General features: G+C 35.0%; 2 protein-coding genes across 2 annotated transcripts; both read left to right on the plus strand.

Annotated features, from left to right (window-relative positions):
- The first annotated feature begins 14,406 nt into the window (after nucleotides 1–14,406).
- LOC132551007 (galactose-3-O-sulfotransferase 2-like) lies at nucleotides 14,407–15,658 on the plus strand. Its single transcript, XM_060215111.1, has 2 exons — nucleotides 14,407–15,293; nucleotides 15,547–15,658. Exons 1-2 carry the CDS (start codon nucleotides 14,407–14,409, stop codon nucleotides 15,656–15,658), a joined length of 999 nt encoding a protein of 332 aa, XP_060071094.1.
- A 5,330-nt stretch (nucleotides 15,659–20,988) lies between these two features.
- Nucleotides 20,989–22,041, plus strand: LOC132551008 (galactose-3-O-sulfotransferase 3-like). Its single transcript, XM_060215112.1, has one exon. It carries the CDS (start codon nucleotides 20,989–20,991, stop codon nucleotides 22,039–22,041), a length of 1,053 nt encoding a protein of 350 aa, XP_060071095.1.
- Nucleotides 22,042–26,284: the final 4,243 nt, after the last annotated feature.

Genomic DNA, 26,284 nt, shown 5'->3' on the forward strand with positions numbered 1-26,284 from the left:
AAGATGAATGACCATGACCTGCTCTTAAAGTCACAGGGTTAAATATGATAAAATCTTTTAAACAACTGATTTTGCTGATATTGGGCCTGTGGCATGCTGGGATGAAGGCTAACCAATCGTGTTCAAGTGATTGGCATTTTTTCTTTGTAAAGGTCATGTGGTCAAAAGTATGTAGCATGTATTAAGAATATGATTTCAATTTTGGAAAAATGTTCCTATAAACCAACAATGTCTTTGTTAGCTGTAGAGAAGTTGAGCAATTTATTTTAGGCCTATTTAGCCTCTTTCATATATAGGTCTTTATTATCAGATGAATGTTAGGGCCCATGAGCCTGTTGGGTTTATTGATGTGGTAGTTACTGTAGATATTTCTTATTATATTCTGTGTAAAAAGAAGTAGAGTAATTCTATATTAAAATATTATATTCTGAGAAACAACATTTGAATTTATTTTTTTAGATATGTTTCTTTTAGATATTTAAAGTCTGAAGAGAAAATTATTGCTATGTGATACTATATGTGATGGTACAGTATATTATATAGAAGTTTAATTCCGTATATCATTATATCCTTGTTAAGTATTGTTTTTTTTCTATAGAAATAATGTAAGGTTTTTCTATTTCTTTTTCATTTTTTCAATTGTTTATTTTTGTTGTCTCTCTGATTCTAAATATTATACTAATCAACAGAAGAGGCTGTTGTTATTGATGGTCACATCAACTCTAAAAATAAATCTGTGTTTAACACAGTTTGTAAGATTTAATTAAAATATAATCAATTTGATAGATTTGAAATAAAGTTAAATAATAGCCAATATGATTATGTACAATTGTAATCAAGGCAATACTACTTCAAACCCCAATTTCGGTGAAAAGCAGTTTCTCCCAGTTGTAAAATGGCCCGCAGATTCTAATGAATATTATGAGATGATAAATGTTGTTTGATCATTTCTTAACTTTGCAATGATTCATTTCTGAACCTAATCTCCACACTTGGTAAATGTGAAGACGAATGAAAAAATTAATTCCTTTCGACACATTGGATTTTTCAAACGTTAGGCACTTATATTACAAGTGCTTGAAAGCACTTCATTTAATAGTGTTGTGCATGTTTACCAACTCTCCTTAATAGATGGTTGTAGACTTGTAACAAATGAATTACTAGTGTAGTAAAACGTTGCTTTAAAACCATTTTAGAATTAAGATCACTTTCGTTCAGTCCCACAAAATGCTCAGTATGTGTTTCTGTGGTATATGCTTCTCTATTATGACCACCTCATTTATGACCTCACAAATAAGACCAGTTTTGAAAACCTGAAACACCTGTTTTGCATTGAATTTCATCTTGCTTAATTACTAAACCAATGACTATTCACAAAGTGAATGATGTGTATCACTGTGGTTACATCTGTCAGATCACAGCTATATGTAGGATGATGTGTATCACTGTGGTTATATCTGTCAGATCACAGCTATATGTAGGATGATGTGTATCACTGTGGTTACATCTGTCAGATCACAGCTATATGTAGGATGATGTGTATCACTGTGGTTACATCTGTCAGATCACAGCTATATGTAGGATGATGTGTATCACTGTGGTTACATCTGTCAGATCACAGCTATATGTAGGTGTCAAACTCAGGCTGCTTGGATAAAGTAATGCTTTTGATGTTTAAAATCTATATGCTAATTTAGTTTAATAAAATCAATATGAATGTATGGACAAAAGTAGTCATGTCTGTGTGGCCATACTCAGTTTTCAAACCACACTGCTTTATAAAACCACTTGTGTCTAATTGTATTACAGTGAACTCTGTCTGAACTGGACACCTTTTGGACCGAACAATTTGGCTGATTTGTAGAGAGTTCCAGATTGTACAGAGTCCATTGTAATAATAGTGCTGGAACTTGGACTTAACTATTTGACTGGATTAGACAGATATCTGGATTGCATCTGGTTTGACAGAGTCCACTGTAGTGTTACTGGATATCCAGTTGTTCATGATTTTTAAATACATTGTTTGAAGATATATTAATTATTATGTGAAAAGGAGGTACTTTTTGAAGTTTACCATTACACACTATCTTGTCCATTGAAATTCCATGGGGTGGACACATTGTGTACATGTGTGTTGGTAGTGGGTGAATAGAACAATAGAACGTGTAGCATTGTTTGAGAAAGCAGTCCTTTTCTACAGTTTCAATCTGAAGGCACTGTATCAATCTGGAATTATAAAAATGCTATTGTTGAATTCATTGTTGTAGAAAATAAAAACTAATAAAGCAAATTTGATTTTGACTGTCATAAGTCTAGAAAAGTGTTTGTAAATTTGGGGTTGGAGGTTTGAATTAAAACTTTGTTTCATCATGCTTGTTTTGAGAGATGTACAATTGCAGTCTATACTGTCAGGTGTTTTGAGTCAAAGTTGTACTTTCATCATTTAAAAAATCCACTATATAGGCTTGTGTTTTGTCATGTGTGATAATACTAATAACTTTATGTATACAATGTACTTTTAAATGTCTCTGTCATATTACCCATAATTCCACTGTAGTTAAATCTTAACCAATTATCATTAGGTTATTATTTAAAACAATGTTTACACCTACATTTCATAAATTTTACAGAAAATAGTCAGATCTGACATGAGGGGAAAAGGATTGGTTTGTTCAAGAGAGTACTTTTAAAAGTCAATTTCATGTGTTTGATTTCTTAAAAAGAAATATGTACTTTTGAAATTTGTCCTTTTTGAATTCCTGCATTTGTAATTGTGATTGCCAAACATGGCTTTGTCTTTATTTGTTTTTTAACATCAGTTAACAATTATTGTATTTACTTGCAAAATTCCCAAAAATCAATTGAAAGTAAAAAATGAAAATTTCAAAACTGCATTTACATTAGGTGGAATTAAGTTTCCACTGATCATGGACAGAAAAATATGTACAGCCAAACATTGTTATTTCGAACTGATATAACTTGGAGACATCATTTAATTTAAAGCATTTCATCCGTTCCTGCCTAACTTTACACAAAACAATCAATCTCAGTTAATTTGGATACTTGGCTATCTCAGTGTTTTCTTATGGTCCCGCTGTGTACAAGATATCAACCATACATACGCAGAAATGAAAAATGGTGTTTTGTTAATTTGTATGTAATTTCTGTGACATTTGAAGGCTTGAAGAATTGAACTCAATCACAACACCAATATGAAATCAGGGCCAGATTTATTGCGGTTGCCATTCAACTCTTTCTTGATCTCCACATTTCAGTTTGCTTCTGATGTTGTGACATTTTGTACTCCTCCAATCGCCTTAAGTATTGTATAAGGATATATGTGATATAGACGCCACGTCTAATGTTTCTATTTACTAGGTGTTGGCAGTATAAGTGATATATGTCATAAATTATATATTCAACCCTGGTTTAATCGTTTTAATTTGTGTAATTTGCTAATCTTTCTTGATATTGTTTTGATTCTATTACAATGTGAATGTGTTCAATCAATAGTCTGTCTTATTGAAATGTGATGATGATGTATGCTAATATATGTAGTTTTTGAAAGTTTGTGTAAAACACACAAACACATGATGTATATGATGTAAATACAGTGTACATCTATATAGGACTTTAACCTCAGCTTTACTGACGTTACTCTTACAGTCATTTAATTTAACAACAAAATACTTAATCTTGACACGAGATTGAATATTGAAACAATTTTGAACTAATGTAAGTTTTTCTGTCAAACACGATATATTTTTCTTTGCAATCTCAGTTTAATGAAGATTTAACAATGAAATCAAGATGTAAAATATTTGGGTTATTTTCGTTTTCAGTATTTCTTTCTTTTTGACATTTTTTTTTTATTCCTAGCCATTTATACCGTTTTTTTTTTATAATTTTTTTGAAAGTAACAATATTAGCCGTCAAATATTATTGTTCATGAAGAAAAACAAAAGAACTCCTTGAAATAAGACCTTGATAAGGTACTTTGTATTAGTGTAATAAATAATAAAGTAATTCTTATCAGAAACTCCAGAAAATATTATTTTGATTCTTCTTAAAAGGTATGATTAGTTAAACCTGTGACAATCAGTCACAAACATGTGCTGGGCTGGTACTGATACCAGGTGTGCTGGTAGCTTCCTGTTTTATTTTGGTCTTTTTTTTGGGTTTTTTATCCTGACAATTTTCGTTTTCCTCCTCATATAAGCCATTATATAACCTTCATGCCCGACTCACGAGGAAAAAGGTGCTGCTTATAATCTATAAGGTCTATAAAACACATGATAACAACATACTGACCAACCATGTTACTTACATTAGTTGATTATGGAAAATGTCACAATTACTTTGGGGAATAAACCTGTATGAGTGGATTAACAATATATGGATAAGATAACTTTTCCAATGTTTTTGTAAGTGTGTTTCACTGTACACAGAATTATTGATACATGTTTGTTTAACGAAACTATATTTTTTTCAACGAACAACTTTGATAATGACAACAAATATCTCATTTGGTTAATGTTAATCTAAGTTGTCTATTGACATAACAGTGTTCAGTATTTCAGACCGTAGCCACAGAAATCAAAATTTTAGGTTCTGTAGCATATCAATGACTATATTGATCTAATCAGGAGTCTCCATATGAATTTTTCTATTGTTTATAATTTGTTTGATTGAATTTATGTTTGATGAAGATTGTGTTCTCTGGTCATTATTTTAGGTGTTGTCGGAGTATGTTATACAAACCTTAGAAGATGGTTTTATTTGAATCATATTGTAAGTTAATTGGAATATTTCACCGTAATGACAACTGGAATTATTCTTTTGAGGAAAAACATGGATATTTAATTCTTAGATATTAGTATGAGTACTCTTATCTTTTAAATGTTGTCTCCTTCTTTAATGAAAGTCAGTTTTATCAAAACTTTTGTGTCACAATAATAAATGGTGATACTCTTTGTGTTTAAATGTTAGATTATAAAGTTTTTTCCCTCCAATAAACACTTGTTTGTATTTACTATTTATCGTTTGACGATTTTTTTGTTTCCTTTATTTTTATTCCTTTTTTTGATGATTCTAGTCTTTCAACACCAGATTATCACGTAGTTCTGTTTGGGTGCTTACAGAAGAATAAGATGATTGAGGACTCTGTCACGTGCTTGTCCTACAGCTTGGATAGTAGGAGACATCAATACTTCAATGATATACTAATTTTGAGAAATGACAGAACTTTTAAATATCCGATACAAACACCAAATAAATGATGCAGGTATTTTTGCAATGAAATTTGTAGAAAATACTTGATAGAAATTGGAGAAACTTGTTTCCCAAGATTTCTCTGAAAAAAGACATTTAGATATTGAGCACATGATCTAACCATTTTTCTGTGGTGGAAACTCATTACGTGAAACCAAAGAATGTATCCTTATTAATGTTATTTTGATGTGTAGTTTTGTGTAAATTAAGACTTCCCTATTTCATAAAACTAAACTTTTCCATGAATCTTTCAAACTAACAGATTCAATGTGATCATAAATTTTGTGTACATAAGTATAATTATTTCTTTATGATGAAAATATACATTAAATGTTGGATTCTAAGGCTTTGCTTGTGAATTAAATGCTTCAGCAATAGCTAATTTGTACATCTATAAAGCAATATGGCATGTTTTTGTAATACTTATATTTACAAGGCAATTCAAGGCTTAATTCATCGTATTCAAATCATTGGTGCTTTCAATGAGCAAAATAAATGTATTCTTCGAAATTGTGATGTTTGTTTTGTATTTATTAATGAAATAACTTGACATACCACATTTTACTTCATTCGAATAGTGACCTGGTTCAGAACATACTCATGCACTTGACGTTGTTCTAAAATTGTCTGAGATCTGAAAATTAAGAAATTTATTAGGTCATCTGACCCGAAGGGTCTAGATGACCTATAGCCATCGTGCTTCGTCCGCCATCCGCCATGCGCCGTCCGTAAACTTCTCATTCAAAAAACTTCTTCTCAAATACTAGAAGGCCTAGGGGGCTAATACTTGGCCCATAGCATGCTGGCATGGAGCCCTACAAAGTTTGTTCAAATGAATGACCTCTACCCACTTTCTAGGTCACAGGGGTCAAATATGTTAAAATATACAAACGACTTCTCAATAAGCAAAAGTTCATGAGTGCTGATATTGGGTCTGTAGCATGCTCTGATGAAGGGCTACCAAGTTTGTTCAAATTAATGACCTTGACCAACTTCCAAGGTCACAGGGGTCAAATATGTTGAAATTTTTAAACAAAATCTTCTCAACAACCAAAAGGCTCAGAATTCTGATATTGGGTCTGTAGCATGCTCGGATGAAGGGCTACCAAGTTTGTTCAAATGAATGACCTTGACCCACTTTCAAGGTCAAGGGTCAAATATATTAAAATATACAAACGACTTCTTCTCAATAAGCAAAAGTCCAAGAGTGCTGATAATGGACCTGTAGTAAGCATGGATGACATGCTACCAAGTTTGTTCAAATGAATGACCTCGACCCACTTTCTGGGTCACAGGGGTCAAATATGTTAAAATATACAAACAACTTCTCTTCAATAAGCAAAAGTCTAAGAGTGCTGATAATGGACCTGTAGGATGCTGGGATGACATGCTACTAAATTTGTTCAAATGAATGACCTTGACCCACTTTCAAGGTCACAGGGGTTAAATATGTTAAAATATGCAAATGACTTCTCAATAAGCAAAATGATTAGAGTGCTGATATTGGGCCTGTAGGATGCTTGAGGAAGTGTTACCAAATGTGTTCAAGTGAATGACCTTGACCCACTTTCAAGATCACAGGGTTCAAATATATTAAAATCTGTAAAGGACTTCTTTTCAGTAACCAAAAGGCTCAGAGTGCTGATATTGGGCCTGTAGGGTGCTTGGAGGAAGGGCTACCAAGTTTATTCAAATGAATAAAGCCCACTGTTTTAACGGCAGACTCACTGTTGTTAGAGTTTGGTTTGCTTTTTGTCATGGGCCTCTTGTTTAATTATGGGTCTGCTGCACCTCCCCGTTTTGTGTTTGACTTTTCTTTCAATCACTTTTTAACTCACCTGGCTCAACCTATATTCAATGTCAAAGGGTTCAAATTTGTTAAAACTTTTAAACAACTTCTTGTCATGAACTGAAAGGTGCAAGGCCTAGAGGCATGATAGCTGGCTGGTGTGTTCATATAAGGAAGCTCAACAAAGTATGTAAAAATAAATTAACTTGACTTATATTCAATATCACAGGGGTCAAATTAGTTAAAAAATTTAAACGACTTTTCATACAGGCACGATATTTGCCTGGTATGTTCCTAGGATAAAGCCCTATAAAGTTTGCGAAAAGAATTGACATCGACTCATGTTTTAGATCACAGCAGTAAGATTTGTTAAAACCATTAAGTGACTTCTCGTGAACTAAAAGACCTAGAGGCACGATAGTTGGCTGGTGTGTTCCTAGGATGAAGTGTTTGCGAAAAGAAATGACCTTGACCTAAGTCCAAGTTCACATGGGTCAAAGTTGTTAAAACATTTCAATGACTACTCCAGGTCTAGAGATATGATGTTTGACTGATATATATAACACGTTGGGGCAGCAGGTCCATTGGGCTTCTTGATTTGAGGATTTTCCTCAGTCGCTGTATAGTATAATGATATAAATATTTCATGTAGATAATAAGGATATCACACTTAATAAACGATAAACAAGGAAAAAAATGAGTAAAGAGCACCACTCATATCCAGGGGATCGTTTAAAACAAAGAGTAATGCAATGAGTTGTTACAACTCCCCTCATGTTGAAGAACGGATATAGAATGAGAAAATACCAACATGAGAACATGATTATAATCCAAACTCAAGCGAAATAAAACTAGTTTAAATGTAAGCAAAAGAATTATTTCCGAAACCCGTGAAACATCATAGGGATAATATGTATATATATACATCAACGATACCAGCAGGCAACAAACACATCCAGTAACGATATTCTCCAGATGTGATCAACGTTATACTCTTTCTCCTGAAATAAAATACAGATTTTTACCTTAATGTATACATTAGATTCCGCTCTAATTTACATTCGATGATATCGGGGATGTAAAGTGGGTGACGTCTGTCGGCTCATAAGCAAAAATAAGACATTCACAAACATAGTCACATCAAAGAATTACACGACAAAAGTATTACAAGGCTGTTCGCACCATCTTTACCAAATGTTTGTTTCATGATTTTTGTAAATGTAAGTGTAACATTTAAACCTGTGATTACTCACGTCAGAAATTGTGGCTGTGGAACCAAACAACTCAAAACAAGTCACTAAAAAAAAGTATTCGAGTGATTCACCATGTCAAGAATAATGTTATTTCTTATGTTGCAACATCGGTCATTGTTTTCAATGTAACATCTTTATTTTTGCCAGGACAACAACAATTACAATAACAACATTAAAATAATAAGATTTACATATAAAGTTGGACGCTAGCTATGAAGGGACACATTAAAAATCTTACAAGGTATTCCATTTTACAAATATCGATAGAATTGAATTAATTGAATTTAATCCCGGACGTCTCCATGTTTACCACTGCACCACCCGACCAACTAAAATGGATGCTTTAAGAAAAAAACAATGCCCGGGAGTAGAAACAACCACCATACTCTGTTATAGAGATCTATTTAGTTGTCTGTGGACATCAATGGGATTCAGGTTTCTTCTTCATTTGTTCCTGAATTTATAGATTCATCCACCAGAAATGTCCCTATCGTGAATGTTCCATTTCTGAATAGCTACATACCTTCATCCCGAGCCTGTTGTGTTTACATGTTGCACTTGATTCGATATTGAAGATCCAGTTCCAATTATAACGATTCTCCCGCAAAAAGTCTTAAACTGACGGACAAACTCATAACACAGGGCTGCATACGATGCAGGTGGATGAAAATTATGGAGACGATTTATGATTGTCATAGAGAAATATTTTTTGTGTGATATGAAGCTAGACATTACTTACTTGGATTGACCATGGTTTAAATGGCAGGTGTCATCGATGAAGCAGAAGACGCTTACTCTCCAGGAATATCTGGTCCTATTCTCTTTGTACTTCTTTGAGAAAACTCAAAAGTGTATAGCCCCCATTTGTCCTTCGAGTTTCGATTATGATTATGTTGACATGTTGGTAGTTTCTTGTTGTTTTACTCGTTCGCGCAATAAAAAGAGAACATGTAAGATGTTCTGTAAAATAAAGAAGAATATTTGCAAAACGTTTGTTCATTATCGTCTTTATTAGCAGAGAAGAAAGACCATGCTACGCTTAATTACTAAACATAATGTCAACAACACAACAGGATGAAGAGGCGTAAAACTTCCACACAAAACCAACATTTTGATTGGAAAAAATGACATCGACTAATGAGAAATATCAAAGGAAATCTGTTCCAAAGGATTGACATTTTTTCTGTAACAATGTTGTTTAATATGGTTAAAGATAATACTTGTATGTAACACGTGGCATGACTAGGTGGATCACGTGACTGCACCGCAAGCGAAGTACGGTCTGATAAGTCTTCTATTTCTCAGCTGTTCAAGGACCACCGAGTAATTTATCAACTATTTCTCAGCTGTTCAAGGATCACCGAGTAATATATCAACCTTTTTGTAATCAGAATGCGAAACAAATATTTATGGTGAGTTTATTTTCATATTACACTGTATCAAATAGTTTCAAATTACACTGTATCAAATAGTTTTATATTACACTGTATCAAATAGTTTTATATTACACTGTATCAAATAGTTTTATATTACACTGTATCAAACAGTTTTATATTACACTGTATCAAATAGTTTTATATTACACTGTATCAAATAGTTTCATATTACACTGTATCAAATAGTTTTATATTACACTGTATCAAATAGTTTCATATTACACTGTATCAAATAGTTTTATATTACACTGTATCAAATAGTTTTATATTACACTGTATCAAATAGTTTTATATTACACTGTATCAAATAGTTTTATATTACACTGTATCAAATAGTTTCATATTACACTGTATCAAATAGTTTTATATTACACTGTATCAAATAGTTTCATATTACACTGTATCAAATAGTTTTATATTACACTGTATCAAATAGTTTCATATTACACTGTATCAAATAGTTTTATATTACACTGTATCAAATAGTTTTATATTACACTGTATCAAATAGTTTTATATTACACTGTATCAAATAGTTTTATATTACACTGTATCAAATAGTTTTATATTACACTGTATCAAATAGTTTTATATTACACTGTATCAAATAGTTTCATATTACACTGTATCAAATAGTTTTATATTACACTGTATCAAATAGTTTCATATTACACTGTATCAAATAGTTTTATATTACACTGTATCAAATAGTTTCATATTACACTGTATCAAATAGTTTTATATTACACTGTATCAAATAGTTTTATATTACACTGTATCAAATAGTTTTATATTACACTGTATCAAATAGTTTTATATTACACTGTATCAAATAGTTTTATATTACACTGTATCAAATAGTTTCATATTACACTGTATTTAATAGTTTCGGTTTTCCTATATTTCATATTACATCGTATCAAATAGTTTCAAAGTTTTCCTATCTTTCATATAATACTGTATCAAATAGTTTTAGAGTTTTTCTATCTTTCATATATGTTCTTAATCTTATAGACTCTTCGTTAAAACAGACATGAACTACAATAATAGATAATCCTTTTGATAATTTTTAAAATGGAAATAAATTAAACATAAAAACATAATAGTTATAAACATTTACGTCTATATTATACAGAGTGACGTCCACATTCTATAAACATTTACGTCTATATTATACAAAGTGACATCAACATTCTATAAACATTTACGTCTATATTATACAGAGTGACGTCCACATTCTATAAACATTTACGTCTATATTATACAGAGTGACGTCCACATTATATAAACATTTTCGTCTATATTATACATAGTGACATCAACATTCTATAAACATTTACGTCTATATTATACATAGTGACATCAACATTCTATAAACATTTACGTCTATATTATACAGAGTGACGTCCACATTCTATAAACATTTACGTCTATATTATACAAAGTGACATCAACATTCTATAAACATTTACGTCTATATTATACATAGTGACATCAACATTCTATAAACATTTACGTCTATATCATACAGAGTGACGTCCACATTCTATAAACATTTACGTCTATATTATACAAAGTGACATCAACATTCTATAAACATTTACGTCTATATTATACAGAGTGACGTCCACATTCTATAAACATTTACGTCTATATTAGAAAAGAGTGACGTCCACATTCTATAAACATTTACGTCTATATTATACAAAGTGACATCAACATTCTATAAACATTTACGTCTATATTATACATAGTGACATCAACATTCTATAAACATTTACGTCTATATTATACAGAGTGACGTCCACATTCTATAAACATTTACGTCTATATTATACAAAGTGACATCAACATTCTATAAACATTTACGTCTATATTATACATAGTGACATCAACATTCTATAAACATTTACGTCTATATCATACAGAGTGACGTCCACATTCTATAAACATTTACGTCTATATCATACAGAGTGACGTCCACATTCTATAAACATTTACGTCTATATCATACAAAGTGACATCAACATTCTATAAACATTTACGTCTATATTATACAGAGTGACGTCCACATTCTATAAACATTTACGTCTATATCATACAAAGTGACATCAACATTCTATAAACATTTACGTCTATATTATACAGAGTGACGTCCACATTCTATAAACATTTACGTCTATATTATAGAGTGACGTCCTTTTCCTATGAACTATTACGTCCGTATTATATAAACCCGTTTACTTCCGTATTTTACAATTGTGTAAATATTTATGCTAATTTTTTTTATGAAAAGAGAGATCTATTGAAGTGGCAAGTCGATCGATATTCCTTAAAAAGTCAGTGTTTCACTAATTAAGATTTCAGATTTTCAGATTTTCATATTTTATTAATACACTTTGACACATGAAAATGTGTAACATGAGGGCATACAGGTATTAACAATCAAATACTTGACAAGATGGATAGTAAGGTACATGTATACATACAACTCTACGTACCAGATAGTTTATATAGAACAAGTGTAGGAAATACAATCAAATTAAAGGTAACATTTTCTTCAAAAGGAATGCTAACTTTTTCGATATTTCAACATTTCCTGTAATCAGAAGTCGCTCCTATCTATACACATTCGGATTTTGGATAAGGTAATTAGCCAAGTATTTTGATTTGCTAATTTCTTCGTTTCTGCACATAAATATATAATGAAATTCATCCCCGATATATTGTTTACATAAACTGCACAGCCTTTCATCCCTTGGTATACTGCTCCAACGTCCAGTTTCTGTTGGGAATTTAATATTAGATGTGCGTAATTTAGCTATCAAAACTCTGTTTTGGTCAGATAACTTTGTTAAGTAACTTTCAAAATAAAATTTTCTTTTAATGTTCGAATAGTATTGACCTTTTGAAGACGACTCCATATCTGAGAACCATCTTTGTAAAAATATATCCAGAAGACGTTGTTTAATTTCAGTCTTATATAAATTCGAACTCATTTGGAATTCATTATCAAACACATACGTGTATCCAATATCATTAAAGGTCTGTTTGATGTGATCAAGCCATTTGAATATCATTTGTCCATTACAGTGTCATTTTGACATCAATCTGTAAAAAATATTGCTTAATTTATTTCCATTGATATGCAATTGATTCCAGAAGTTCAGCATTCTTAATTTAACTTTCATAAACATTTATTACATAAGTATTGTTTACACAGAATGTGAGTGTTTTTAAACTTTTATAGACATTACATAGATATTTACCCAACGACAAGCTTATGGTGGTTTTACGTACATAGAGAGAAGACTTGCCAAATATGTGATATCAGTTCCAAACTTGTCTATATACCAACAAAACGAGCCTTCAATGGTCGAAATACGGAAATGCGGATCAGTATTGAAATGGAATTCAGAAATAAAACATATGATGATGAATATTTGCATGGAAGAGGTTGTCAATAATGTTTACTGAATTGACATCAGCAGTGTCGAGCATTTCACATGTAGCACAAATTGATCAAAATCCCACTTCATTCGATAACATCTCGTCACATGGTTGCTTCGTTTTGTTAAGGACGTGTGAAATCGTAACCCAGATTATGTCAGGTCGGTAATTTACACAGAACTGAGGGCGTGTGTCATGAATCTTGTGGCGATCATGAATGTGAATAACACATGAAACAAGAAATGACTCAGGATGCATTTATCTAGCAGTGAAGGCAGTAACTAGTTCTTATACACAGTTCAAGAGTGTGTTAGGGGTATACAGCTACTTGTTCCACCGCAGATCATTTTCTCAGTGATTTATCCTAGTTAAAAGAGGTTTTCATGAAAGTTTCATAAACACCCTAATCGCTTCTGATATCCCGACTGAATAATATTATTTTTCAACACAAAAGGAAGTTACGGAAGCTTCTCTACAAGCATTTCGTGCAACATTTTCCCGTTTTCTCATAAACAAAGAATGCGCATAGACGATTTCCGCAGATGATGTCGCTTTATAGTGTTATCACACTGAAATATCATAATATGGATGTGGTAAAATGATATTCCAACCCCTTTACGAAATATTTTCAACAGACTGTGCTTAATTACAGTTTGCATTGCATGTGGAGCTGAGCGTAAGACTCACAGTTCAAATGTTTTCTGATGTACATCATCATCCGTTCTAAAAGGTTTGACTAACTTAGCACATGATGGAATGAAATAAAGACTATACCAATGACAGCTTACATTGCGCGTGAGCTGAACGTAAGCCACACACAAGCGAACACTTATTCAAAAGCTTTCATTTTCCTTGTTCAAGGGACATGTGATCTTCCTGATTAGTCGGGACACCAGAAGTTTATGCAAAAATTTTTTCTTTGTGAGAAAAGAGATTACAATTCTTGTGTCCTACCTACATCATCCTTCAGTAACATATCACAATGAATAAACTGTGAGTTGTGACCCACACCGTTGTGCCGTCTGAGATATCACAATCTGGTTACCAGAGCTGTTAAACGAGTTGTGCTGCATCAATCTTAATGTTTAAAAATTTGTTTTTCTTTCAAATATTTTCTTTTTATTACAGGGTGGTGTTCAGATGGCTATGTTGCTTAGCTTCTCTGATGGTGATATACAATCTTATAATTTATTTAAATATATTAAACATGGCAATACCGAAATCAGCCAAACAAGGAGAAACTGATCAGAGAGGACCAACCGATCAGAAACGTTACAGTGTTAATGGTGATCCTGTTCAACATATTGCGTTCATAAAGGTCCATAAAGCGGCGAGTACTACCGTACAGAATATATTCCTACGGTATGGATATCAACATGATCTTGTGTTTGCTTTACCAGCTGGAAAAGATCCTGCTGGTGTTACAGCATTCACAAAAAATAAAATCCGGACTTTACCAGAAAATAGGACTATAGATATTTTCTGTATTCATGTAAGATATAACAAGCATGATTTCTCTGCCATGCTTCCCAGTGATACTTTGTATATAGGCATTGTGAGGGAACCTTTCAGACAATTTCAATCAAATATACAGTTCCTACGTCATAAACGATGGATAAATATCCCATGTAATAAGTTGCCTGTTTCTCAATATTTGTCTCGTAATGAAAAATATGTAAAGATAAATGGCCGGGTTCGTTTACCTGTTGTATATAACGCAATGTCGTATGACTTTGGTTTCCCAGTAGAATTATTCTGGAAGTCCGATTACAATGCCATGCAGGATTATTTACTTGGGCTTAATGAGGAATTCGACATTGTACTTATAATGGAGTATCTAGATGAATCCATTGTGTTAATGAGACGACATTTAAACTGGGATCTTAAGTACGTTCTTTATGGGAAACTGAATGCATTGAAAAATCCAGATAAAGAACTGGTCTTTGGACCAGACGAAGAAAAACTATATCAGAATTGGGCTAAACTTGATTATGCACTATATTACTTTTTCCTTCAGAAGCATAAAGAACGTATGCAAAACCAGCCCCCAGATTTCTTTGAAGAGGTAGCTTACTTCAGAAAAACTAGAATTAAGTACGATCGTTTTTGTTCGAAAATAATCGCAGGCAACAATAGCAAAACTACTATGTCATTTGAAGGAAGCTCTTGGAATAAGCCATTTGTTATAAGTAGACTAGATTGCGAAAAACTATACACTGAAGACGTCGTTTTTTTAGACATGATAAGGAGAAAACAACAACTGCAAGATTTAATTCCTCAAAGAAATGAAATAAAGTGAGATAAAAGAATATTTTTTATATGCAGATGTTTCTGATTGTGGTCTCAGCCTCGTCAAGAAAACCCAAGAAAATACCTATATGTCAAGAAGTCCTTATCCAATTGCCATCAAATTAGGGGGAAATTATGAACAAAAGAAAGATCCGCACAAAGATTCATGAAAAAATACAAGGAGAATAAGACTAGGTGTACCGGTAGAGTAAGCGTCTTCCGCTTCATCAACGACACCTGCCATGTAAACAGTTTACCAATAATTCAATGTCTGAAAAATGGTATATATACTAAACCAGTTTCATGAAATGTCGGGCAAAGCATTCTTATTGGGATTTAGATAGTCCCGAACTACAGAGAGTCTATCATTTCAGTATCATCCATACAATGGGGGAACAAGTACGAGATATACAGAAAGATATTGTGTAACATCTGACCACTTCTAACGTACCTGACTGGATAAGTTCCGAAATCATTGGTACACGAAGACAGATCTCGTGCCATAGACGAACACACTACCATTCAATCCATAAGATAAAAATTCTAAGATACAAACTTTCCTCAGCTTTATACTATATTACACATTTTAATTTTTTTTCTATCAATCATTCAGGATGGAACTTTACATATATGGAAGCAAATGGAAAGGGGGTTTTATGTTGGAGTAAACTGTAGGACCACGAGAGAAAAGAATTGATGGAAATTCGCGCTCGAGGGATTCCATTAATATTGGATTTGGAGCCTTTGTCTGTCCAACGCAGTATTACTACGCATGCTTATAGACACGTTAAAGTCAAGAAAATTAGATATTATTATTTTACCGAACTCCAACAATTACTTACAGTCTAAGATTGTACAGGAAGTCAAGTTCGTTTAGGTAGAACCATTTTGATTAAAACAAAATTCTAGAGAATATCGACTTGACAACGAAATCGGCCGTCAAACCTTATGTGATAGTACGAAGGGTTAAGAACGATTTAAACAGAAGCTTTTGAAAACCTTTAGGCACGACAAGACCGGTTTTCAGGATGGCAAAACAGCGTCATCTTTTTCACCGACGACATCCATAAGTAACGTTATATTCTCAATACTAGAATTAGGATTAATAGCCAAGAAACCACCAAGCATACTACAGCACATTTCGTACAACGGACTTTTCTATCGTGAAAAAATGCGTACATAATCTACATCAGTTTTTATCTCTCGAAATCTTGAATTTTATGTTTTTTCGGTGTTCTTTTCACCATAACTACCCGGTAGAATTATTGTATATCAGACGTGACAGAACAAACTAAATGTTGATAACCAACGCCTGAGAGTGATAACCTGGCTGTAGACGTTACTTATATCTACTGATCACTAACAAGCATACATATATATATTAGGAACGTCTCTTGATAATTGTTATAATGCATAATCATGTGTTTTAGCGATGTATGTTTTCCTATCAAGCCCATCTTACTAACAGACAATTGTAAATAAGACAATTTACTGGTTTTTTATGAATAATGCACCTCGATTTTACAAACGGCATACAGGTGAACAGCACCTTTTAATACGAAATGGTTAGATACAATAAAGATAAATAACGAAGCTGTCACAATTTGAATGAAATGAAAATTGTCGTACGAGTAACGGGAAACCTCAGGTTCATCAGCAGTGTCTGCCACCTGCTATCTCAAAGACTGTACAAAAGACACACAAAAGCACCATTTAATCATTTGATACAAATTTAGAGTTAGATACGGCAGAGCTAAACAATGGATTGAATTGCATCAACCCGCTGTTCAACCAGAAGTCATAAACCTGAACTGTTACATTCTTCCATAATTCATTATCTCCCTGTTCGCCTCTTATGTTTCACGAATTTAGTCTTTACTATCACTGACGAGTCCCAGGAGGATTAAACAGCTACATAGTGCAGTTTAAATCACCATTTTGCCATTTTTTTCCTAATTTTATATTTTGTATTGAAAGGTGACATTCAGCTTTGTATTTTATGAAACAAAAAATGTACAATCCTATTTAAGTCTTAGAGGTTAGTTTGATATTTCATTTCGTCAACTCAAAATTTTAACAAATTAAAGAAGTTTGTTTAGTGTTCTGCTGTTTAGCTGTATAGCGTGTGTGGCTGCTGCTGTAGTAAGTAGTTATAAAACTGTATGGTTAGTGCATAGATCGAAACAACATCGATAAGACAGACATTTTGATTATACTACTCGATATTAACACACCACATATTTTCAGTCCTTTAGCTGATAGTCAAATTCACTATACGATCACAGAAACAAACAGGTGAAACAAGTAAATAGGTTCTTCTGTGATGTATAGTAAGCTGCCCTCCGTCCGTCGGCAGTATACAACAAATTTCTACCTAATATAATATCACATTAAAGACACATATGTGATATACTACTATAAAGCAGCAAGGTTTGGTGGACATCAATGTTATCAATATTCACCATGTAATATCAAATATAGATTAACGATTTCTCACTTTCTGCTACGTCACATAAAAACGGGCGTCATTAATTGATATTGAATGAAATCAATACTAAATTAGAATTTCATTACTTTTATATGTTTTATGTACATTATATTATCAATAAAATGTTGAGACATATTAACATTAAGGGTAACGTACACCGCGTGTATTTGTATAAATAACCTGGCAATTTCGTCACCTTCATACTTTGCCCTAGTATTAGGGAATTTGAGCTTGGAGTATGATGATATTGACATATTGGTATTTTCTTGTCGTTTCCTGGTGTCTTTCTGCATATTCAGTACATGTTAAAATCGATACTATTGGATTGTATTTAAGAACGAAATCAATTGCCCACGAAATGATGTACAATGTATATAATGATATATTTCGCTGTTTACTGCAGAACTGACTTCAGTAAGGTCAAAGTTGATCGGTTCCATCTCATTACAACGTTTATCCTTCAGAAATCACTATTCTACATTACCCTCTATCTCCCCTACATTACCCTCTATCTCACCTACATTACCCTCTATCTCCCCTACATTACCCTCTATCTCCCCTACATCACCCTCTATCTCACCTACATTACCCTCTATCTCACCTACATTACCCTCTATCTCACCTACATTACCCTCTATCTCACCTATATTACCCTGTAACTCCCCTACATTACCCTCTTTCTCTTTCTCACTTACATTACCCTCTGTCTCATCTACATTAACTCTATCTCCCCTACATTAACCTCTGTCTCCCCTACATTACCCTCTATCTCACCTATATTACCTTCTTTCTCCCCTACATTACCCTCTTTCTCACCTACATTACCCTCTATCTCCCCTACATTAACCTCTGTCTCCCCTACATTACCCTCTATCTCACCTATATTACCTTCTTTCTCCCCTACATTACCCTCTTTCTCACTTACATTACCCTCTGTCTCACCTACATTAACTCTATCTCCCCTACATTAACCTCTGTCTCCCCTACATTACCCTCTATCTCACCTATATTACCTTCTTTCTCCCCTACATTACCCTCTTTCTCACTTACATTACCCTCTGTCTTACCTACATTACCCTCTTTCTCACCTATATTACCCTCTATCTCACCTACATTACCCTCTGTCTCACCTACATTAACTCTATCTCACCTACATTAACTCTATCTCACCTACATTACCCTCTATCTCCCCTACATTACCCTCTATCTTACCTACATTACCCTCTTTCTCACCTATATTACCCTCTTTCTCACTTACATTACCCTCTGTCTCACCTACATTAACTCTATCTCACCTACATTACCCTCTATCTCCCCTACATTACCCTCTATCTTACCTACATTACCCTCTTTCTCACCTATATTACCCTCTATCTTACCTACATTACCCTCTATCTCCCCTACATTACCCTCTATCTCACCATCCTCTATCTCCCCTACATTAACTCTATCTCCCCTACATTACCCTCTATCTCACCTACATTACCCTCCATCTCACCTACATTACCCTCTATCTCCCCTATATTACCCTCTATCTCACCTACATTACCCTCTATCTCCCCTACATTACCCTCTATCTCCCCTACATTACCCTCTTTCTCTACGTTACAACATTTTACATATTTCCTTTTATCAATGTTTTTGTTGTTAATTTTTCTTTTGTTCTTGTCTGCTATCGGTAATAATTTTCTTGTGACTGTCTACTTTATTCTAATGTATTCCCTCGTGTATATATAATTTACGATACATGTAAATTTCTATTCGTTTGATTTACATGATGATGTTTAAAACAAAATTACACGGGGAACCTACACACTTCTGTTGTGTTCCTTATCATCTCCATGGAAAGAACACATAAACTGTCTCTAAATGGTAATTTTGAACCACTACCAGACCAACACTGTTCAAAGGGAAACGTGAAAGTGTAAAAAAAAAAAACAAGAAACAAAACAAAGTAAAAAAACATCAATATCAGATGTGCTCCGAGGTCACAATGAGCCTCAAAATGACTCCGGAAATAAATATGTATCGTCGTTATAAGAATTATATGCTGTCGAACCTCGTTATCTCGAACTCGGCGAGATGGGAAACTACGAGATAAACGAGTATATTATTTAAGTGAGTTTGAATGTATTGTGAAAAGTTAGACAGGAACTGACAAAACAATTCGAATTAAACGGGATATTCGAGATATATAAACATTATTGGCAGATATCTGTACACTTACAAACAACCTATTTCAGAGACACCTCTTTGAACGTAGAGATGCTTGTAATATCGTGTTGAATTACGATGTCCCTAGATGTCATAAGGCACGATAAGGGTGTTTAAACGTTTTCCTGAAATGCATAAATATAGATTTTCTGTTACAAATATGGCTCAACCATTACATCTGTAATACGTCCTTGTCTATGTCAGCGTGACACGTGTGAGAAGGATAGGTGCATCACGTGACAGACCAAATGACGTATGATTAAAGTACAGCATAGAAACAAAATGATCACACACAAAGCAAACTTTCTTTTCCTAGAGATGTGGTGAATAGCAGCACCACCATGCGTCATCAATTTTTGTGGTAAGTGTATCTACATAAAAAACATATTTAAGATAAAACTGTAATATTTATTATCAAATCAGTTTTCTGTTTATGTAGATTTCTGCCTGGTCGTTCCTTTGAATTCATTCAGTATTGACAAAGGCTCCCCCTCCCTCTCGTTTTTGACATTTATTTTGACCAGTTTAGAATTTCCTCACTTTTGAAATCAGGGCTATATGACATGTATACACTTATTTTTTTCCAGTTTGAGGAAAATTTCCCAAAAGGTAGATTACTTTTAGTCATATTGACAAGTTCGCAATTGTTATAGGTATTTCACAAAAACATGAATTTCTGTAAGTTTTTGTGATTCTGTTTTCTGTTCTGTTAGGACAGTGGTCGTCGGCTTATGTTGTCTGATTGGCTGGGAATTATACGGTAACTATCAAATCTACGTGCACACAAGTAACTCAGAAATGCCGAAAGGGATTCAGAAGCGAGTAGCTGTTGAAGGAAAAGAGACGCTCACTAGGAATCGATACAGTGTTAGAGGCAATCCCGTCCAACATATAGCGTTCATAAAGGTACACAAAGCAGCAAGCACTACCATGGAAAATATATTCCTACGGTATGGATATGAACATGACCTTGTGTTTGCTCTCCCAAGAAAAAAGGATCGAGGTGGAATAAAATTTTTGACAAAACAAAATATCCTTCCGATACCAAAAAACAAACACATTGACATTTTCTGTACACATGTAAGATATGTAAAGGAAGATTTTCACGATATGCTTCCAGGTGATGCCGTGTATATTGGGATCGTTAGAGAACCATTCAGCCAGTTTGAATCAAGTATACGTTTTTTACGTCAAAAGGTTGTGGTAGATATACCAGTGAAAAACCCTGTCTGGGAGTATTTAGCACACAATGAAAAATATATGAAACATGGTGGAGACCGTATTCCAACTACCTATAACTTTATGTCGTATGATTTTGGTTTTCCAATCGAATTATTCTGGAAGACAGATTTCAATGCCATGCAGGATTATTTACTTAAACTTAATGAGGAATTCGACATTGTACTTATAATGGAGCATCTAGATGAATCCATTGTGTTAATGAGACGACTTTTAAACTGGGATCTCAGGTTCGTGCTTTATGGGAAACTGAATGCGAAGAAAAGTTTAGATTCACGATTGAAGTTTGGACCCAATGAAGAAAAACTATATCAGAATTGGGCCAAACTGGATTATGCTCTTTATTACTTTTTCCTTCAGAAACACAAAGAACGTATACAAAACCAGCCCCCAGATTTCTTTGAGGAGTTAGCCTATTTCAGAGAAACCAGAATGAAGTATGATCACTTCTGTTCGGGGTTACTTGCTGGTAATATTAGTAAGTCTCAGCTTTCGTTTGAAGGAAGTGCTTGGAATAAACCGTTTATCATCTCAAAAGAAAATTGTGAAAAATTGTATATACACGACGTTACGTTTATAAATATACTAAAGAGAAGGCATTTGCAGTCATGAAATAAATTTTAAATCTGCGTCTAAATTTGAAAGTGTTTATTATTTTCTTGTAGCATAATCAGGTATGACGTCATTGCTACTAATGACAGGTATGACGTCATTTATATCAATGACATGTATGGCGTCAGTTCTACTAATGATAATTGTGGGGTCATTGTTACTAACGAACTTACAACCATTTAACAGAGAACAAAGACAAAATTTGACATCATTCGAAGCTAGGAACAACAATTTTTGTTGGTAGCATATTTCAAATCTACAGTTCGACCGAGTCTCTGAGTGAGTACAGTTCGACCATGTCTCCGAGTGAGTACAGTTGTCCGTGTCTCTGAGTGAGTACAGTTCGACCGTGTCTCCGAGTGAGTACAGTTCGACCGTGTCTCTGGGTGAGTACAGTTCGACCGTGTCTCTGAGTGAGTACAGTTCGACCGTGTCTCTGAGTGAGTACAGTTCGACCGTGTCTCTGAGTGAGTACAGTTCGACCGTGTCTCTGAGTGAGTACAGCTTGACCGTGTCTCTGAATGAGTACAGTTCGACCGTGTCTCTGAGTGAGTACAGCTCGACCGTGTCTCTGAGTGAGTACAGCTTGACCGTGTCTCTGAATGAGTACAGTTCGACCGTGTCTCTGAGTGAGTACAGCTTGACCGTGTCTGAATGTGTACAGTTCGAACTTGTTGCGAAGTGAGTACAGTTCGACCGTGTCTCTGAGTGAGTACAGCTTGACCGTGTCTCTGAGTGAGTACAGCTTGACAGTGTCACTGAGTGAGTACAGTTCGACCATGTCTCCGAGTGAGTACAGTTCGACCGTGTCTCTGGGTGAGTACAGTTCGACCGTGTCTCTGAGTGAGTACAGTTCGACCGTGTCTCTGAGTGAGTACAGTTCGACCGTGTCTCTGAGTGAGTACAGTTCGACCGTGTCTCTGAGTGAGTACAGCTTGACCGTGTCTCTGAATGAGTACAGTTCGACCGTGTCTCTGAGTGAGTACAGCTCGACCGTGTCTCTGAGTGAGTACAGCTTGACCGTGTCTCTGAATGAGTACAGTTCGACCGTGTCTCTGAGTGAGTACAGCTTGACCGTGTCTCTGAATGTGTACAGTTCGAACTTGTTGCGAAGTGAGTACAGTTCGACCGTGTCTCTGAGTGAGTACAGCTTGACCGTGTCTCTGAGTGAGTACAGCTTGACAGTGTCACTGAGTGAGTACAGTTCGACCATGTCTCCGAGTGAGTACAGTTCGACCGTGTCTCTGAGTGAGTACAGCTTGACCGTGTCTCTGAGTGAGTACAGCTTGACCGTGTCTCTGAGTGAGTACAGTTCGACCGTGTCTCTGAGTGAGTACAGCTTGACCGTGTCTCTGAATGAGTACAGTTCGAACTTGTTGCGAAGTGAGTACAGTTCGACCGTGTCACTGAGTGAGTACAGTTCGACCATGTCTCCGAGTGAGTACAGTTCGACCGAGTCTCTGAGTGAGTACGGTTCGACCGTGTCGCTGAGAGAGTACAGTTCGACCGTGTCACTGAGTGAGTACAGTTCGACCATGTCTCCGAGTGAGTACAGTTCGACCGAGTCTCTGAGTGAGTACGGTTCGACCGTGTCGCTGAGAGAGTACAGTTCGGCCGTGTCTCTGAGTGAGTACAGTTCGACCGTGTCTCTGAGTGAGTACAGTTCGACCGAGTCTCTGAGTGAGTACAGTTCGACCGTGTCTCTGAGTGAGTACAGCTCGACCGTGTCTCTGAGTTGAGTGAGTACAGTTCGACCGTGTCTCTGAGTGAGTGAGTGAGTACAGTTCGACCGAGTCTCTGAGTGAGTACAGTTCGACCGTGTCACTGAGTGAGTACAGTTCGACCGTGTCGTGAAGTGAGTACAGTTCGACCGTGTCGCTGAGAGAGTACATTTCGACCGTGTCTCTGAGTGAGTACAGTTCGACCGTGTCACTGAGTGAGTACAGTTCGACCGTGTCGCGAAGTGAGTACAGTTCGACCGTGTCGCTGAGAGAGTACATTTCGACCGTGTCTCTGAGTGAGTACAGTTCGACCGTGTCTCTAAGTGAGTACAGTTCGACCGTGTGGCTGTGTGAGAACAGTTCCATCGTGTCTATGAGAGAGTACAGTTCGACCGTGTTGCTGAGTGGGTATAGTTTGACCGTGTCGCAGAATGAGTACAGTTCGGTCGTGTCGGTGAGTGAGTACAGTTCGACCGTGTCGCTGAGTGGGTATAGTTCGACCGTGTCGCAGAATGAGTACAGTTCGACCGTGTCGGTTAGTGAGTACAGTTCGACCGTGTCGCTGAGTGGGTATAGTTCGACCGTGTCGCAGAATGAGTACAGCTCGACTGTGTCGGTTAGTGAGTACAGTTCGACCGTGTCGCTGTGTGAGTACAGATCGAACCTGTCGCGTAGTAAGTACAGTTCGACCGTGTCGCTGAGTGAGTACAGGTCGACCGTGTTGCTGAGTGAGTACAGGTTGACCGTGTTGCTATGCATTATGTCTGAATATTGTACTGGGAATGTTATGGGGGACATACATATGTATTTTTAAGAATATCAATATTGATCATCCGCTTTATTAGATACTTTACTTTCATTCGCACGTGTCAGTGCAAAACAATAAACCACTTAACTACCAGTCTTTCGGCAAAGCATACAACAACAACAAAAACAACAACAACAAATGAAATAAACGCATCAAAGAATAAGTACAGTTAAAAAAGTAAACAAAACAAATAACAATAAATAAATAAAAATAATAAATAAAACACAAAACAAAGCCTATTTGATACTTACCCAAACAATTAGGAAAAATGAAATGTTAGTACCAGAGTGTTAACAATCAGCACATTAGGTTCGATACGTCAAACCCAAAGCAAACACAAAAAGCATCACATTAATTCGGACAGATTTTCGGAAATGATCAAATTTCACGTATCTTAACAAGAAAAATGGTTCCATACATCTACAGCGTTATATAAAAAATTGAGTGTTCAATACAGTTTTGTATTACATCGTTGGTGTATCACATGGTTACTGTATCACATGGTTAATGTGTCACATGGTTACTGTATCACATGGTTACTGTTACTGCATCACATGGTTACTGTATCACATGGTTAATGTGTCACATGGTTACTGTATCACATGGTCACTGTATCACACGGTTACTGTATCACATGGTTACTGTATCACATGGTTATCGTATCACATGGTTACTGTATCACACGGTTACTGTATAACATGGTTACTGTATCACATCGTTACTGTATCACATAATTACTTTATCACATCGTTACTGTATCACATCATTACTGTATCACATGGTTACTGTATCACATGGTTAATGTGTCACATCGTTACTGTATCTTATGGCTACTATATCACATGGTTAATGTGTCACATGGTTACTGTATCACATGGTTACTGTATCACATGGTTACTGTATCACATGGTTACTTTATCACATGGTTACTGTATCACATCGTTACTGTATCACATGGTTACTTTATCACATGGTTACTGTATCACATGGTTACTGTTACTGCATCACATGGTTACTGTATCACATGGTTAATGTGTCACATGGTTACTGTATCACATCGTTACTGTATCACATGGTTACTTTATCACATGGTTACTGTATCACATGGTTACTGTTACTGCATCACATGGTTACTGTATCACATGGTTAATGTGTCACATGGTTACTGTATCACATGGTCACTGTATCACACGGTTACTGTATCACATGGTTACTGTATCACATGGTTATCGTATCACATGGTTACTGTATCACACGGTTACTGTATAACATGGTTACTGTATCACATCGTTACTGTATCACATAGTTACTTTATCACATCGTTACTGTATCACATCATTACTGTATCACATGGTTACTGTATCACATGGTTACTGTATCACATGGTTAATGTGTCACATCGTTACTGTATCTTATGGCTACTATATCACATGGTTAATGTGTCACATGGTTACTGTATCACATGGTTACTGTATCACATGGTTACTGTATCACATGGTTACTTTATCACATGGTTACTGTATCACATCGTTACTGTATCACATGGTTACTTTATCACATGGTTACTGTATCACATGGTTAATGTGTCACATGGTTACTGTATCACATGGTCACTGTATCACACGGTTACTGTATAACATGGTTACTGTATCACATCGTTACTGTATCACATCATTACTGTATCACATCGTTACTGTATCACATGGTTACTTCA

This window comes from Ylistrum balloti, unplaced genomic scaffold (genome assembly GCF_031769215.1).
Source record: "Ylistrum balloti isolate Yb309-2 unplaced genomic scaffold, AGI_CSIRO_Ybal_v1 Utg370164, whole genome shotgun sequence".
Lineage (NCBI taxonomy): Eukaryota > Metazoa > Mollusca > Bivalvia > Pectinida > Pectinidae > Ylistrum > Ylistrum balloti.

Coding starts and splice junctions, on each gene's coding strand:
- LOC132551007 (XM_060215111.1), top strand. CDS start 14,407: ATGGCAATACCGAAATCAGCCAAACAAGGAGAAACTGATCAGAGAGGA. Junction 15,294..15,546: donor TTCAGAAAAACTAGAATTAA/GTACGATCGTTT, acceptor TTGTGGTCTCAG/CCTCGTCAAGAAAACCCAAG.
- LOC132551008 (XM_060215112.1), top strand. CDS start 20,989: ATGCCGAAAGGGATTCAGAAGCGAGTAGCTGTTGAAGGAAAAGAGACG.